The 13,645-nt window shown below is 45.0% G+C and overlaps 1 protein-coding gene across 4 annotated transcripts in view; it reads left to right on the forward strand.

Annotated features, from left to right (window-relative positions):
- The window catches only part of Elmo2 (engulfment and cell motility 2), a 39,883-nt gene that overhangs the window by 14,651 nt on the left and 11,587 nt on the right, over positions 1-13,645 (forward strand). For 3 of the 4 annotated variants that reach the window (XM_023564241.2, XM_063248250.1, XM_063248249.1), the window contains exons 5-11: positions 447-497; positions 3,551-3,732; positions 5,246-5,345; positions 6,819-6,970; positions 9,430-9,508; positions 10,617-10,652; positions 12,625-12,675. In XM_023564241.2, coding sequence (XP_023420009.1) covers positions 447-497; positions 3,551-3,732; positions 5,246-5,345; positions 6,819-6,970; positions 9,430-9,508; positions 10,617-10,652; positions 12,625-12,675 — 651 coding nt within the window. The remainder of the gene's footprint in view (positions 1-446; positions 498-3,550; positions 3,733-5,245; positions 5,346-6,818; positions 6,971-9,429; positions 9,509-10,616; positions 10,653-12,624; positions 12,676-13,645) is intronic. The other variant, XM_003467705.5, reaches the window with a different exon arrangement.

Consider the following 13,645-nt stretch of genomic DNA (forward strand, 5'->3'; position numbering starts at 1 on the left):
TAGAAGCTCTTTGTCTAGGAATAAGCCAAAGAAGAGGCCTCAGTGAAAAGCTTGTTTCAGAACAGTTGCCCCTTCATATCCTTGTGTCTGTATTGGGGGGGGGGGCCAAGACCTCCAGGGATATCAAAATGTGGATTCTGACATGGTATGTTATTTACATATAGCCTAGATGCATTCCCCATACATTAAATTGTCTTTAGATGATCTGTGATACCAAATACAATGGAAATACTGTATCACTATTTGTCACACTATATTGGTTAGGAAATAATGGCCAGAAAACATCTGTACATGTTCAAAAACAATTTTTCCTCCAGGTTATTTTCAGTTCATAATTGATCAAATTATCCTTAGAAGTGGAGCCTACAGCGGAGCTGACTGTACTTCTAAAATGACCAGAAGTTCCTGTTGATTCAGCTTGCTTTTGTTTTCTGTTTGTTAACTAGACTCGCAGTGACATTAAGAATGGGACAATCTTACAACTGGCTATCTCCCCGGTAGGTATTCATCCCTCCTTAGGAGTTTATTAATTTAATAAACATATATAAGCACCTACCATGGCCATACTCTGTTCTTAAAACTAGGACTATACAAATTAAAAAGTCTCTGTTCTTGCTTGGTTGGCAGTAAACAAATACAGTATAAGGCCTCCCTCAAGGGTCTTGAGAAAAGGTGCTTAGGGAGCTGTGAGAACTTAGAGACTACCTGCCTTAGCCTGGGGACCCCAGAAAGCCTTCCCAGAGAAAGAGATGCTTTACTCCGATGCTAGAAGATAAGCCAGAATTAACTGAAAAAAGAAAATGAAAATTCTTCCAAGCAGATGTACAGAGGTGGGGTGTGTCTGGGAAGGTGGGACTGCCTAGAGTGCTGTGGCAGCTCTGAGATGCCATGTCCTAAAGGCTCCTGCCCACAGGTTTGGAGTGTATCCAAAAGGAGCCGAGTGACATTTGAGGATCTCAAGCAGGAGGATAACATACCTTCTGTGTAGATCGAAGTTTCAGATCACATCCTGACAGTCTGGAAGATGGGCTCCCAGAAGGAAGGCTGGCGGGGAGGAACCCCTGAGAGGCTGATGAGGAGTGTTGGCATCCCAAGGCGGGCAGGTGATGCTGGAGCTGGACGTGGGGAGAGTTAGGAAATGACCCTGATGGGAATGAATACTGCATGATGGTGGCAAGGGAGAACCTGCGAGGACTCCCTGATATCTGCAAGAGCAGCCCTCAAAGCCCGCTAAGGAAGTAATAGAAAGGTAGGAAAAAACAAGGATTGAGTGACTTGGAAGGCGAGGGTCAGGATGGAGGAAGCTGTGGTTTGCAGTTGTGATAAGCAGGGAGAGAAGGTAAACTGAAAGCGAAACTGTCTCCTGCCCAGGGAGGGCGCACTGGGGATCTTCACGGCCAGTCTGCTGGGGAGGTGGGTGGCCTGGTTGCAGAGGATGAGTAAAAGGACGGTTAAAAAAATAAAGCATGACTTGCCTTGTATCAAGAGGCGTGGCTTTAAAAGGAAATAGAGAAAGCAGTAACTCAAGGGGGATGTGGTCAAAAAGATGAGATTTTTAAAAATAGGTAAAATATTAACATGTTTCAAAACTCTTAGTTTGCAGAGTTCTAGTGAAGTCTCCCACTACTGTCCCCTGTCTGTCCAGTTCTCCACCTCTCCGACCCTTCACAGTTGTTCATTTCTGGGTTTTTTGTGCCTTCAAGGGTGTGTTGAAAGAGGAAAGTGTAGCTACAGGAAAGAGGGGTGCCTGATAGAACAGGACCTTCCTGGGTCAGGCCAGAGAGGACTCGAGGCTTGTGACAGAATTTGTAGAAGAGCTGCCAGGAAACAAAGGTGGCGCCTTGTTTTCTTGGTGAGCTAGAGACTCATTCATCGAGGGGAGAGGAAATGCAGCTGACATTTACTGAACATCTCCACTCTGCTAAATGCTTTGTCTATATTTAATCCTAACAAAAGCCAAGGAGATAGGTACTCTTGTTGGCCCAGTTTTGAGGACAAGGAAACTGAGAGCTTATAGAGGTTTAAAAAAAAAACAACTTGCCTTTTGTCCCACCAGAAGGGAGGCTGAGCTGCTTTCAAATCCAGACACGTCTCACTTCAGGCCAGTTTCTTACCTCTTTTCGCCTGGGCTCTTCTCATTTTAAGAACTTTGTTCATCCATCCTAAGCTGTGCTAATTTAATATGACGGTCTGGGAGTTGCTTTTACAGAAGTGCCGAAGCATTTTACAGACTTCTTGCATGAAGTAGCTGACTTCCCCAGAAGCACACATCTTGGGAGCAGGAGACAGCAACCCAGAAATTTCTCTGGAGAGAAATTGACATTTGGACTGGAAGTTTCTTAGTGTCTACAGATCAGTGCTCTGCAAATTGTTCTATCCTGTGACCTTTTCTCCTGGTGCACATTTTCTCCAGTGTGAGATCTGGAGGATTTGTGTTTCACTGAGAGTAGTGTGCCATCATGGGCCCCCTCCCAATAAACAGAGAAGCAAGAGGAGGGAGAGCAGGCCTGGCTCCTTGGCAGGCGGTGGAGCTGGTCACTTCTCAGCATCCTGAGAATAAAGACATGAGTGTGCTTTTGTGCCTAAGGCGCCTCCTTTCCGAACAAGAAGGTTAAATTAAAAAGAAATGAGGGACAGTCAGTTGTGAGTCAGTGATGATGGCGGTAACAGGTTCAGCAAGAGGAAAGCAGAGTGAACACAAGTGGGATTTTAGCTGTAGCTTGCAGAAAGGAAACAGGCATCCTGCGCAGGTTCCTGTGGCAGGAGGAAGTATAGTCTTCACCAGCCTTCATTTTCATAAAGCTATTCTGAAATGAATGGTTTAGGGCTCCTTGATATTCTTAGTTTCCATAGAACTATTAAGAAATTGCCAGGCTTAAAAGCCAGGCATGGTGGCACGCTCCTGCAGACCCAGCACTCGGGAGGCTGAGGCAGGAGGATCACTGCAAGTGCTAGACCAGCCTGAGGTACAAAGTGAGCCCAGGGCCAGCCTGAACTGCATGGTGAGACCCTGTCTCAAAAAAAAGAAACAAGAAGAATAAAATTGTCAGGCGTATCACAAGATTAAAAGGGCTCTTAAAAGGTTATCAGATTAAATTCAGCATGTAGTGGAAAATTTTCTTTAGTAGGGTCTCTGGCAGGTCATTCCTTAATTCTCTCTTGCTTCTAGCAATGGGATTCAGTTTCTTAAGAGAAACCTGTTTTATTGTTGGGCAGTTTTAATGGATAGAAAACTCGCTATAATTAAGCCAATATCTGTTTCTCTATGACTTGTCATATTTAGTGAATCTCTGTATTTCCTTGGTAGGACTTTTTAAATCCATAGACCAGAGGGGTACAGGAAAGATACAGATTACTACACATTGGTGTTGGCATCCTAGAAATTCCCTGACTGATCCCATAAACATTTATTTAGAAACTCATAAGTAGTGTATAAAACTAATTCTGCCTGGAGCTTGGGTGTCTGCGCAAAGAAAGGCTCCTATGAGTAGCCGCAGAGATGCACCCCGCTGCAGAGAGCAGACGGCGTATTTTGTCCCTGGTCTCACAGTCCCGGGCTGCACGCCAGCTAATGGAGAAGACTCAGTCGTCTAACATGGAGACCCGGCTGGATGCCATGAAAGAGCTGGCCAAGCTCTCTGCTGATGTGACTTTTGCCACCGAGTTCATCAACATGGATGGCATTGTTGTGCTGACGAGGCTGGTGGAAAGTGGAACCAAGCTCTTGTCCCAGTGAGTACCGCTGTGGACTTCTGACTTAGTGCCTTCCACAGTGCCTTCCTCTGCCCTCCCTTCCATCAGATGAGGATTTGACTGAGCACCTTTGTCCACAGAGCGGTGGCTAAACCCTGAGTGCTCATGGAGCGAGAGGGCTCGTTCACTGTGGGGTACCAAAGAGTCCCTTGCTGAGTAAGTGGTAAAACCAGGGCTGTAGAAGCTGGGAGGAAAGAAGTCAGTCCTTGGCAGATCTGTTAATTTATGGATGAGGCTAGTGAGAAGATGAAAACCATTCATTACCTCCCAGGCCAGGTGACTGTGCTTACCCAGTCCCCCAGCTACCATCTCCCTGTGCAGCCACCTCCCACCATGTGCACATTTGTACGCATGCACACAGATGCCTGCCTTTGTGCTTGCCGCAGGCTTCCCTGTCATTCGCCATCTCCCTGCCACACGCTGTCAGGGAAGAGGAGATCCAGAGCTCCATGCCTCCCACCAGCATCCTCATGTCCCTCAGAGTCGGGCAGATGTGGGAAGCTGCACCTGTGCTCAGCAGGGAGTGACAGATGCTAGGGTTTCTGTCTAAGCCTGTGGAGCCTAGGCTGACAGACAAGGAGTCAGAAACCATCTCTCAGGTGATGGATCAGCTGCTAAGTTTTTCAGCCAACCAAGCAGCTAATCTGGGTATTTGTTTTAAGTCTTGGATCTTAACCTGTGCTGAAAACCTGCAGCCTTCAGTTGCCAGCAGCAGTGACAGGAGTTGTCCAGTCTCCCAAGAGTACAGGGTTACCCCAGCCTTAGTTTCCCCCTCTGTAAAGTGAGGTGATAACTTGCTGTAAAAAGTATTGGTAAGAATGTGTCCGAACATGTTAGTAAACGGGCAAATGCTTTGTTAATTGTAGAGCACTGCATAGATACTGAAGGATTAAATGTGTAAGGAGAGACAAAAAACATTTTAATCCTTGTTCCCTGCCAGCATTAATGTAAGGGCTCTGCATACATCATCAGCTTACCCTCCCCACAGCCCTATCAGGGTAATGCTGTGAGACTAACTCGATTTTACAGAGGAAGAAATTGAAATTTGAAAAGATGAAATTTGCAGTTAGTGAACGGTTGAACAGAAATTGAACCCATATCCATATCTTTCCTGTTTCTCCTGCACACTGCTGTCTCTGGCCTAAAGGTTAAGGGGATATAAACTCCTTTGGGTTCCTCCAGCAAGCATCAGTTTGGCAAAGGTCTGATGTCTTCTTTGTTTTGGGAAATAGATGATCTATATTCCTGAGACGAAGCAACATGGAAAAGGCAACCCCAATCACCCAGCAGCTTTTTTTTTAATTATAGATACTTGGGCTGAATGCTCTGCATCTGGCTGGTTGTGCACTTGGGCACTGACAGTTGCTTTGACTGACTTTCCATGGGGTGTTTACATTGAAATCTGTCCCCTTTGTGGCTGCTTTCACATTCATGTTCCCCGGATCTGAATCTGTATTATTTTGTGTGTGTGTGTGTGTTGCACGTGTCTCAGCTACAGTGAGATGCTGGCATTCACCCTGACTGCCTTCTTAGAGCTCATGGACCATGGCATTGTCTCCTGGGACATGGTTTCAATCACCTTTATTAAGCAGGTGAGGCCTCCCAACATCCTGTCTCTCTCTCCTTCCCCAGTTGCTAGCTATTCTCTAGGCTTTGGGGTAAATGGGGCAATACAGCTCGTGCTTTATATTCCCCGGAGTCATATTTTTTAATCCTCAACCTCTGATCTTTGTGACTCCTAAAGAATTTATACCTTATTATCCAGGTGCGTCTCAACTTACAATGGGTTACAATAAACTCATTGTATGTTGAAAGTACTATAAATCAAAAATCCACTTAATATAACCTAACCTACCGAACAGCAGAGCTTAGCAACACAAGGTACTGCAGGATCTTAGTTGTGTCCTCTTGTGATTGTGTAGCCGACGGAGAACTGTGGCTCACTGTCATTGCCCAGCATAGAGAATGTTGTCACTGCTAGCCCAGGAGGACATCAAAACTCAAAATTCCAAGTCTGGTTTCTCCTGAGTGCATACCATGTTGCACCACAGTAAAGTACAAGGATGTAAACTGAATCCTTCTGAGTCAAGAACTATGTGCTCAGCCCCTGCACTGAGAGGGTAGGAGGGGGCTGTGAGAACTGAAGAAGTTCAGGGTGGAATTAACTTTTTATCAGTACCGGGGATCGAACTCACAACCACCTGCTTGCAAGGCAGGTACTTATGCCACTGAGCTAAATCCCCAGCCGTTCAGGGTGGAATTGATTCAGTGTCACTCCGAATAAGCCCACCAGTCTACCAGGACCACCCCTGAGTCTTCTGACTGCTTCCTCAGTTCTCCCTTTTCTGTGGATTAAAAAAATGAAGAATGTGCATTTCATTTGCCAATCTGCCTTCTGCAAACCTCCAAATAGCCTGTTCAGGTTGTCAGACTGAACACAATAGGTAAAAGGGGGGTCCTAGTGTAGCCTCCTTTCTTCTAGAAAGAGCAGTGTCAGTTCAGAAAACTGATCTGAGCCAATGAATATTACATCCACTGACCTAAATTTCACCTGTCTTTGGCTTAGGATGCTGGGAACTTCCCTGCAGTGGAGACATTTGGGGAAAAGTTGAAGTGACCTTGTGTCAAGGACATCATAATGGAGATTGAGAAGAAGAATTAGATTAAAAGACTTCAGAGTCATTTCTGCCTCTCAAAGTCTGCAGTATTCTCAGTGTTTCTCAGAAAAAAGTGTAATTTAGAGGCGCAGGTGGAAGTAGAGTGAGCTCGCAGGATCAGTAAACCCTCTGCGCTCAGCGGCCTCATGCCTGAGTCCTTATTTTGAAAATAAACTCTTAGATTTTGAGGCAACACACTTGAGTGAATGCTGTAGTCTGAGATTGTGGTGTCCACGCCCAGGGAACCCTTGTTCACTGACCAGAGCAGAGCTATCCTTCTGTCCATAGCTCCCTACATGTAGGCATCATGGCTAAGGAGAAAGCCTCCAGGGCTGGCACCAGATACCTCACCTCCCCAGGTCTGTCAAGCTCCGAGCCTCCTGACTGATCTGCCCTATCTGGGTCTAGATTGCAGGGTACGTGAGCCAGCCCATGGTGGATGTGTCCATCCTTCAGAGGTCCCTAGCCATCCTGGAGAGTATGGTCTTGAACAGCCAGAGTCTGTACCAGAAGATAGCAGAGGAAATCACCGTGGGACAGCTCATCTCGCACCTGCAGGTGTGAGTAAGAGGCCCCATCCGCCCTCCTTCACTTGTCTGCTTCACTGTATATTTGCTCATTCCTTCCTTCATCTCTTCTACAAGGCTGTCAGGATTCCTCCCACAGTTCAGGCCCAGGCCTGTTGTGCTCCTGCCTGAAACTCACTAATGCCCCTTGTCCCTTAGGGTAAAGTGGGGTTTTCTCATTTCCCTGTACCACCTGGGTACCAGATAGAATTAGGTATTTCCTCTCCTCTGGGCTTGATAGTCTCTTTTTGTACCTGTGACATTATATTTATGTGAAGTTTATTATCTGTAGTCTGTAAACTTTGAGCTTCCTGGGAACAGGAATCCATCATTTTTGCAACTCCTGCTTTGATTTAAGTAGAGGCTCAGTTAGTATTTGCTGGCTGATGCTTACTGAACTAATACGCTCTGAGGGCAGCAAGATACCCAGTGAAGTCAAACTTAGGATCTACTGCATCGGAGGTCTCTGCCTGCAGCAAGTTACCTAGTTTGTGTTTTCTGGCTTCAGTTACCTCATCTCTAGACTGGGGTTAATCTCTCCACTTTCTGGACTGTGAGAATCAAGGATTTTAAAGAAGTTTAACACATTCACAATGGGCCAATGATTCATCTATCTCCCTGTGGGACAACTCTGATTTGAATTTCAAAATCTGATGTTAAATAGCTAATCACTGGTGATTCTAGCCACCTGATCACACGGTCATGTACGTACCACCAGTGATTCAAGACACCTGATGGGGACTAGTCATGCATCTGTCACTGGTGGTTCAAGCATGCAGGCACGTGTTAATACTGTGACCGCCAAGGTATTCAGTACACCCAGTATTACTGCTTGTGTTTTTTAAGGAGCTTATCACACCATAAAGTATTTTATCAGATGATAAATGAAAAGAACTGTTTGTCTCTTCTCATTCTTTTTTTTCCACTCCAGCCAGTCTGCACAAATTAAGGAGAGCAGGCCTCCCAAAACAGGAGTGGTAATACTGTTAACTCCTTCTGACTCTTGCTTACTTCCAGTCTGTCAGACACTGTCACAGTGCTGCCAGATCCCCTGCCAGGTCCAGGGAGTTGACACCAACTCTGTCTTTATTCAGCCTTGTCCTCAGCCTGTGTCCCTGACTAACCCAAGTATAAAGAAAGCACAGTGATTTCTTTGCAGCTCTGGTTTCACTTTGTCACTTTTTTTTTTTTTTTTGAGATAGGGTCTCGCCATGTGGCCCAGACTCCTCTCTAACTTACAACAGTCCTACCTCAGCCTCCCCAGTGCTGGGATTACAGGCGTGCTTTACATGTCATTCTTAAAGGATTCTTTGCCTCCAGCTCTTATCCCTATATAGCCAGCAGGATTGATGAATCCTGCATAAGAATGGTAATTTCCAGCGTCCTTACCCCTCCTCTCTGTTTCTGTCGTTGAATTGGGAATGGCCTCAGTTGCCTCCCTGAGAACAATAGGTAAACCTGTGACGTTCCTTACAGGACCTTTGTGCATACTTTCAGCTCACAGCTGTCACCAGCACAAAGATGCTCTGCTCTGTGTGAGGGGACACTTAGTGCCCTCCATTAGATTCCCAAGTTCCCCCACATAACTGGGGATCAACGAATCCCCTGGAAGGCCACATACCCCCATCGTGGCAGACAGAGGCGAACAGCCAGGTGTCCAGATTGTAAGATTCCAGAAAATGGTTGTAGTTATTTGTTTAAAATAAAGTAAGGTAAGTTTGTAGTCAAAACTTTAAAAATTCAAAAAACACAAAAAGTACATTATTTTTCCGTTATCTCACCTCCAAATATAACCACTGTTAAATGTTAAGTTGTATGTTCCTCTAGTCTTTTTTCCCCTCTGCATATTTTCAGCAGAATTGGGATCTTACTATACATATTGATCATTGTTTTACTTGAATAATGTATCTTGAACATTTCTCTATGTCAAAGATTCTTCCAAAAGAATAGTTCTAAACCTTTTTTTTTTTTCAGTATCCTAGACACCTTTAAAAGCCCAGTAATAGCTTTGGGCTTTCATTGCTTTGGAACAAATATCACATAGTTAACTAAATGCATAGAATAATTTCTATACTGTTTCTGGGGTTCACAGACATCTAAATCGATCTCCAGATCCCAGGTTAGGAAGCTTTACCCTAAACATGATTTTTAGTAGCCACTTAGGATTTTTATATGTTAAGTTGCTAATGGAAATGTTTCAATTATGTAACATTTTATGTTTCTTTTTATAGTACTTGAGCAGAACACCTTGTCAGTGAATCTTGCCCAGCTCTGATTACTCTTAAATTCCTATTAGTAACATTTGTAGGGCAGGAATATGCCCCTTTTAAATGCTTTTAAGACTTAGCCCGAGATCATTAGTTTCCAGTCCGTAACTGATTATTTAAAACCGTCCATAGTGCCATCTTGTTGCTCTTCCCTCACGTCCTCTGCTTCTCTCTCCATTGACACAGCTCCAACCAAGAGATTCAGACCTATGCCATTGCACTGATTAATGCGCTTTTTCTGAAGGCTCCTGAGGACAAGCGACAGGTTTGTGGCTTCTTTTTCAAACTTTTCACTTGGGCTCTTCTAAGGGAAGAATTCAGCTCATCCCAGCCTTCCCCAGTCAGAATACAGCAGGTAGCTTTGCTAGCTAGGGAAGACCTTAGGAAGAACTGTAAGGGGAAAATTCCTGAACTGTAGATTGGAGTAGGAGCCTGAAAATGCTCTCCTCCAAAGACAGAGAATGAATATTTTCTGCTTCGTGTACTCTGTATGGCAACTCTTCAAGTTGGCTGTTGTAGCCCAAAACAGCTTTAGACAACAAGTAAATGTGTGGATGTGGCCGTCTTCCGATAAAGCCTTATTTATGCAAATAGGCAGCAAACTCAGTGTAGCCACAGTTTGCTAACTCTTGGGTTAAAGGATCAAGAATAAGCTGGGGGAATCCATCTGGGCATTACTGTTGAGTCCAAGGGATCAGTAACAAATGGAACTTAGCACCAAGTTTCACATTCAGAAGTCCTCTAATCAAGATTCTAAATGTCTTTCTTCCCCTGTTCATTAACTGTGTGATGTGTTATGCAAATCACTGTGACTCTCTGAACCTCAGCTCCTCTCTTTTTATAATATGGGAGTAACAACATGTGCCCTGTTCACCACACAAAGATATTATCGGGAGAAACAGGCCACCTCTTTTACAAATGAGGGAGCCAGAAACATCTGAGCAGTGGAACAGGCATTGACCTTAGAGCTAAGACCCTGGGACCAAGTACTTTTCCTGTCTCTGTGCAAGTGTTCTGACCTCTGGGTCTCAATTTCTCTGTCTGTAAAATGAAAGAACCAGATTAAATGACCTCTAAAGGCCCTACTAACAGCTCCCACTCTGAAGTCTTTCTGATAAGTGCCCAAGGGGTATACAGAGGTAAAACTCTGATTCTCTGACAGTGTTGTGGCCTCACTAAGGTGAAATCCAGGAGATCAGGCACTAAGCTTTGGTGTACTAGAGGGAAGATCAGAAGCATCTGTGGTTCTGTTTGTCCGTGTCTTTCTTGAATGGCCTGGCTCTGTGATTCTCTTCCTCCCCAGTCCTTGTTTGAATGTAAGCTGAAGCTCATTCCGTCTGCTTCTCTCTGTGCTTTTTGCTTTCTGCCAGCAGGACAAGCACCTTAATCCTCTAGACCTGCCTGTCACTGTAAGTAGCACCCTGTGTGGAAAGGGCTCCGGCTCACTTTCAGGTGGGAGGTCAAAGCTGGGCCGAATGGAACGTCCAGGGAAAGGTTGTGAGCTGGCCATCTCATTGGTCAGGGTACTCTGGGAGTCCCGTAGGTTAGAGCTGCAGAGGATTCAGGGGATGCCTGCCCCAGGGAATTAGCCCAGTCTTCCTTTTTAACCTGCCTCTGTGTGGGTCTGGCTCAGCCAAGCTCAGATTCAGACATAAGCCTGTGACTTTCACCCGGTGATAGCGCTGCTTCCCACCTTGTATTGCCTGCCGCTCTGCTGTAGTGCAAGCGGAAAGGTAATCCATGCCCTTTTCGGATTCTTCCTGGACAGTCAGAATTTGAAAAGGTTTAGACAGTTGACAAAAGGAAGTTTTGGCAATCATTTATTGACTCTCGGGAGCTTTAGAAAGGCCAGCTTTATGAGGATATAAAAGAGGATGAGGATATGCCCCCAATACCAAGAGAGGCTTTGGTTTGAGACCTTTTTATTGTATTCTTGATGACTGGCAGTTACCCACGCTGTGAGTTGTCTGCAGCAAAGTTTAATCTCACTCAAACTCCTGTAGCTACCAAAGAAGTTTGTAGATTACTTTCCCCTCCATCAGCCAATACGTGCTCAGAAGATGCAAAGAAAAACTCGGTGCCCAGGCAGCCTCAGCCATGTGGAATGTGCGTAGGGCTTTAGAAATGAGAGAGAAAGTCCTTTCAGTTTGAGAAAAACGATAGAGCTCGTGGTTATTAGCCCATAGAAGAGGTGCAACAGCTCCGTCAGGCCCACTGAATTAGACTCATCTGTAAAATTAGATGACGGCAGCAGATCAGAAGGAAAGTCATACTGATTAACGTTAGTAAGCAGGGATGGCTGACATTGGAAGTAGGGGACAGAAGAATTGTGAAAAGCTGTTGGAAAAATTAGAAATATAATAATCTGGAACCCATTTTGTTTAGGGAGAAAACAGCTTGATGTTTAAAAAGTTCCCTAGTGTCACAACCCAGAATAATCACTGATGTTCTTTTGCATGAAGCCAAGTCTTTGGCAGTGATTAAATTATATTCATTATAATCTCATCAGAAATAGAGAATATATATAATTTTTTAAAAATACATATTATTTTTTTAAAAAAAGATTTGAGTTAAAATTGTTAAAAATAAGGGGTTGGGGATTTAGCTCAGCGGCATAAGTGCCTGCCTTACAAGCAGGCAGTCGTGAGTTCGATCCCCAGTACCAATAAAAAGGAAAAAAGACCAAAAAAAAAAATTGTTAAAAATAATACTTTTGAGAGAAACCTTGAAACTTTACTCCCTGGAAGATTCACTTATGTAAGACACTTTATTTCCTGAGCATGCTAAATAAATAAGCATTACTTAAGAATTTGAACCAAATGTAACTTTAAAAGGTGAGCCTGTTCCGTAGAATTACCCATAAGCGTACACATCCTGCTGTCTGAGCCAGTCCAGAGAGTCAGGTTACTGCTGGACATCTGTGCTCTGGCCCTACCTGTGGCGGACTGGAGGAGGTGCTGGACCAGAGTCGTTTCCTCAGTTTGGAGTCAGTGCTTGGTCAGGCCTTCTGGCCCTGGGGGTGGCCTCTGCCTGGAATGGCACATGCAGCGTAGGGACCATCATGCTACTCTGTTCTCTGCATGCAGTATCCATTGCCCAGCATCCTTGTAACACAAGTGTCTCATTGTCTGTGTCCTTCTGTGAAGATGATGCAGCCTTAGGAAGGAAAACTGTTTTAGTTAATTTGCACCACAAAAAAGGGAACTTTTTAGAATGTGAAATGTAGTTGATGTGAGTGGATTTTCTTCCACTAACTCACTTTTCATTTGAAAGGAAAACGTTTTAAAAGGAAAACCCCAGAACTATGTCATCACCTTCCTCGTGATAGTAGTCACAGGTGCGCGTCTACCACCTCCTTATGTTTGTTTATTCTTCCCATAGGACATGGCCAATGCCTTTGCACAGAAGCACCTTCGATCCATAATCCTGAATGTAAGTTCCTGGAGCACACTGTATTTTGTTACTGATGTCTTCGTACTGTGGACAGCAATTGTTTCGGTTATTATTGAAATCAGTATTGAGTAATGGGGCACACAGAGAAAACTTAATAGGTGCTTAACTTTTCCAAAGTGTTCAGATTTTCTAATAACCCTCTCAATGAAGCCTTCTCACCAGGAATTGCAGTGTCTCCAGGGAGGTGCTAAGGTCAGCTGGAGCACTTGCTGCATCTCCCGCATCTTTATCTCCAGGGAATTTCTTAAAATACGCACCAAAGAAGAAAGCAGTTCACTCAGCTCGCACTCATCATGAGCCTGATGTGTGTGGGCACTGACAGAGAGCAAGAGCATGCTTGCTGTCAAAGACCTTGTTGTCAGAAGCTGGGTGTGGTAGCACATGCAACCCAACATTTGGGAGACTGAGGCAGGAGGATTGCAGTGAGTTCAAGGCCAGCTTGAACCACATAGTGGAATCTTGTCTAGGAAAAAGACCTTGCGATAGGAAAGACAGTGATCACGGCACAGAGTGGTCAGTGCTTCCCTAGAGACATGTGACCTGGGAGCGGAAGGAGGAGCTTCACTGAGCCTCCAGGGATTATCTGGGTGTGCGTAGGTGACAAGTAGGCAGACCAAGAAGGACTGGAGTTTCTGAGAACAGCTGCAACCAAGAAAAGAAGGACTTGTGACTGGGTACAAAGTGGCACAGGGGCAAAGGTGTTGTGAGGCTGGAGAAGTTGCAGGGCCCAGTCAACCAAGTCTTATTCCCGAGTTCCGCTGAGGGAATCTACTCAGGATGGTGAGACCACGTTTATTTTAGAAAGCTGTGTGCTGCCTGAGGGCTGAAGGAGGGAGGAGAGTAGGGTTTCTTGGGGCAGCAGGGTCTGGTTAGCAGTCTCCTTTCCTGACCTTACAGTGGTGATATGGGGTACAGGAAGACAGAAACAGGCAGGAAAGGGACACGGGAG

This window comes from Cavia porcellus, unplaced genomic scaffold (assembly GCF_034190915.1).
Source record: "Cavia porcellus strain 051 isolate PalLab524CR breed Dunkin Hartley unplaced genomic scaffold, mCavPor4.1 scaffold_5, whole genome shotgun sequence".
NCBI lineage: Eukaryota > Metazoa > Chordata > Mammalia > Rodentia > Caviidae > Cavia > Cavia porcellus.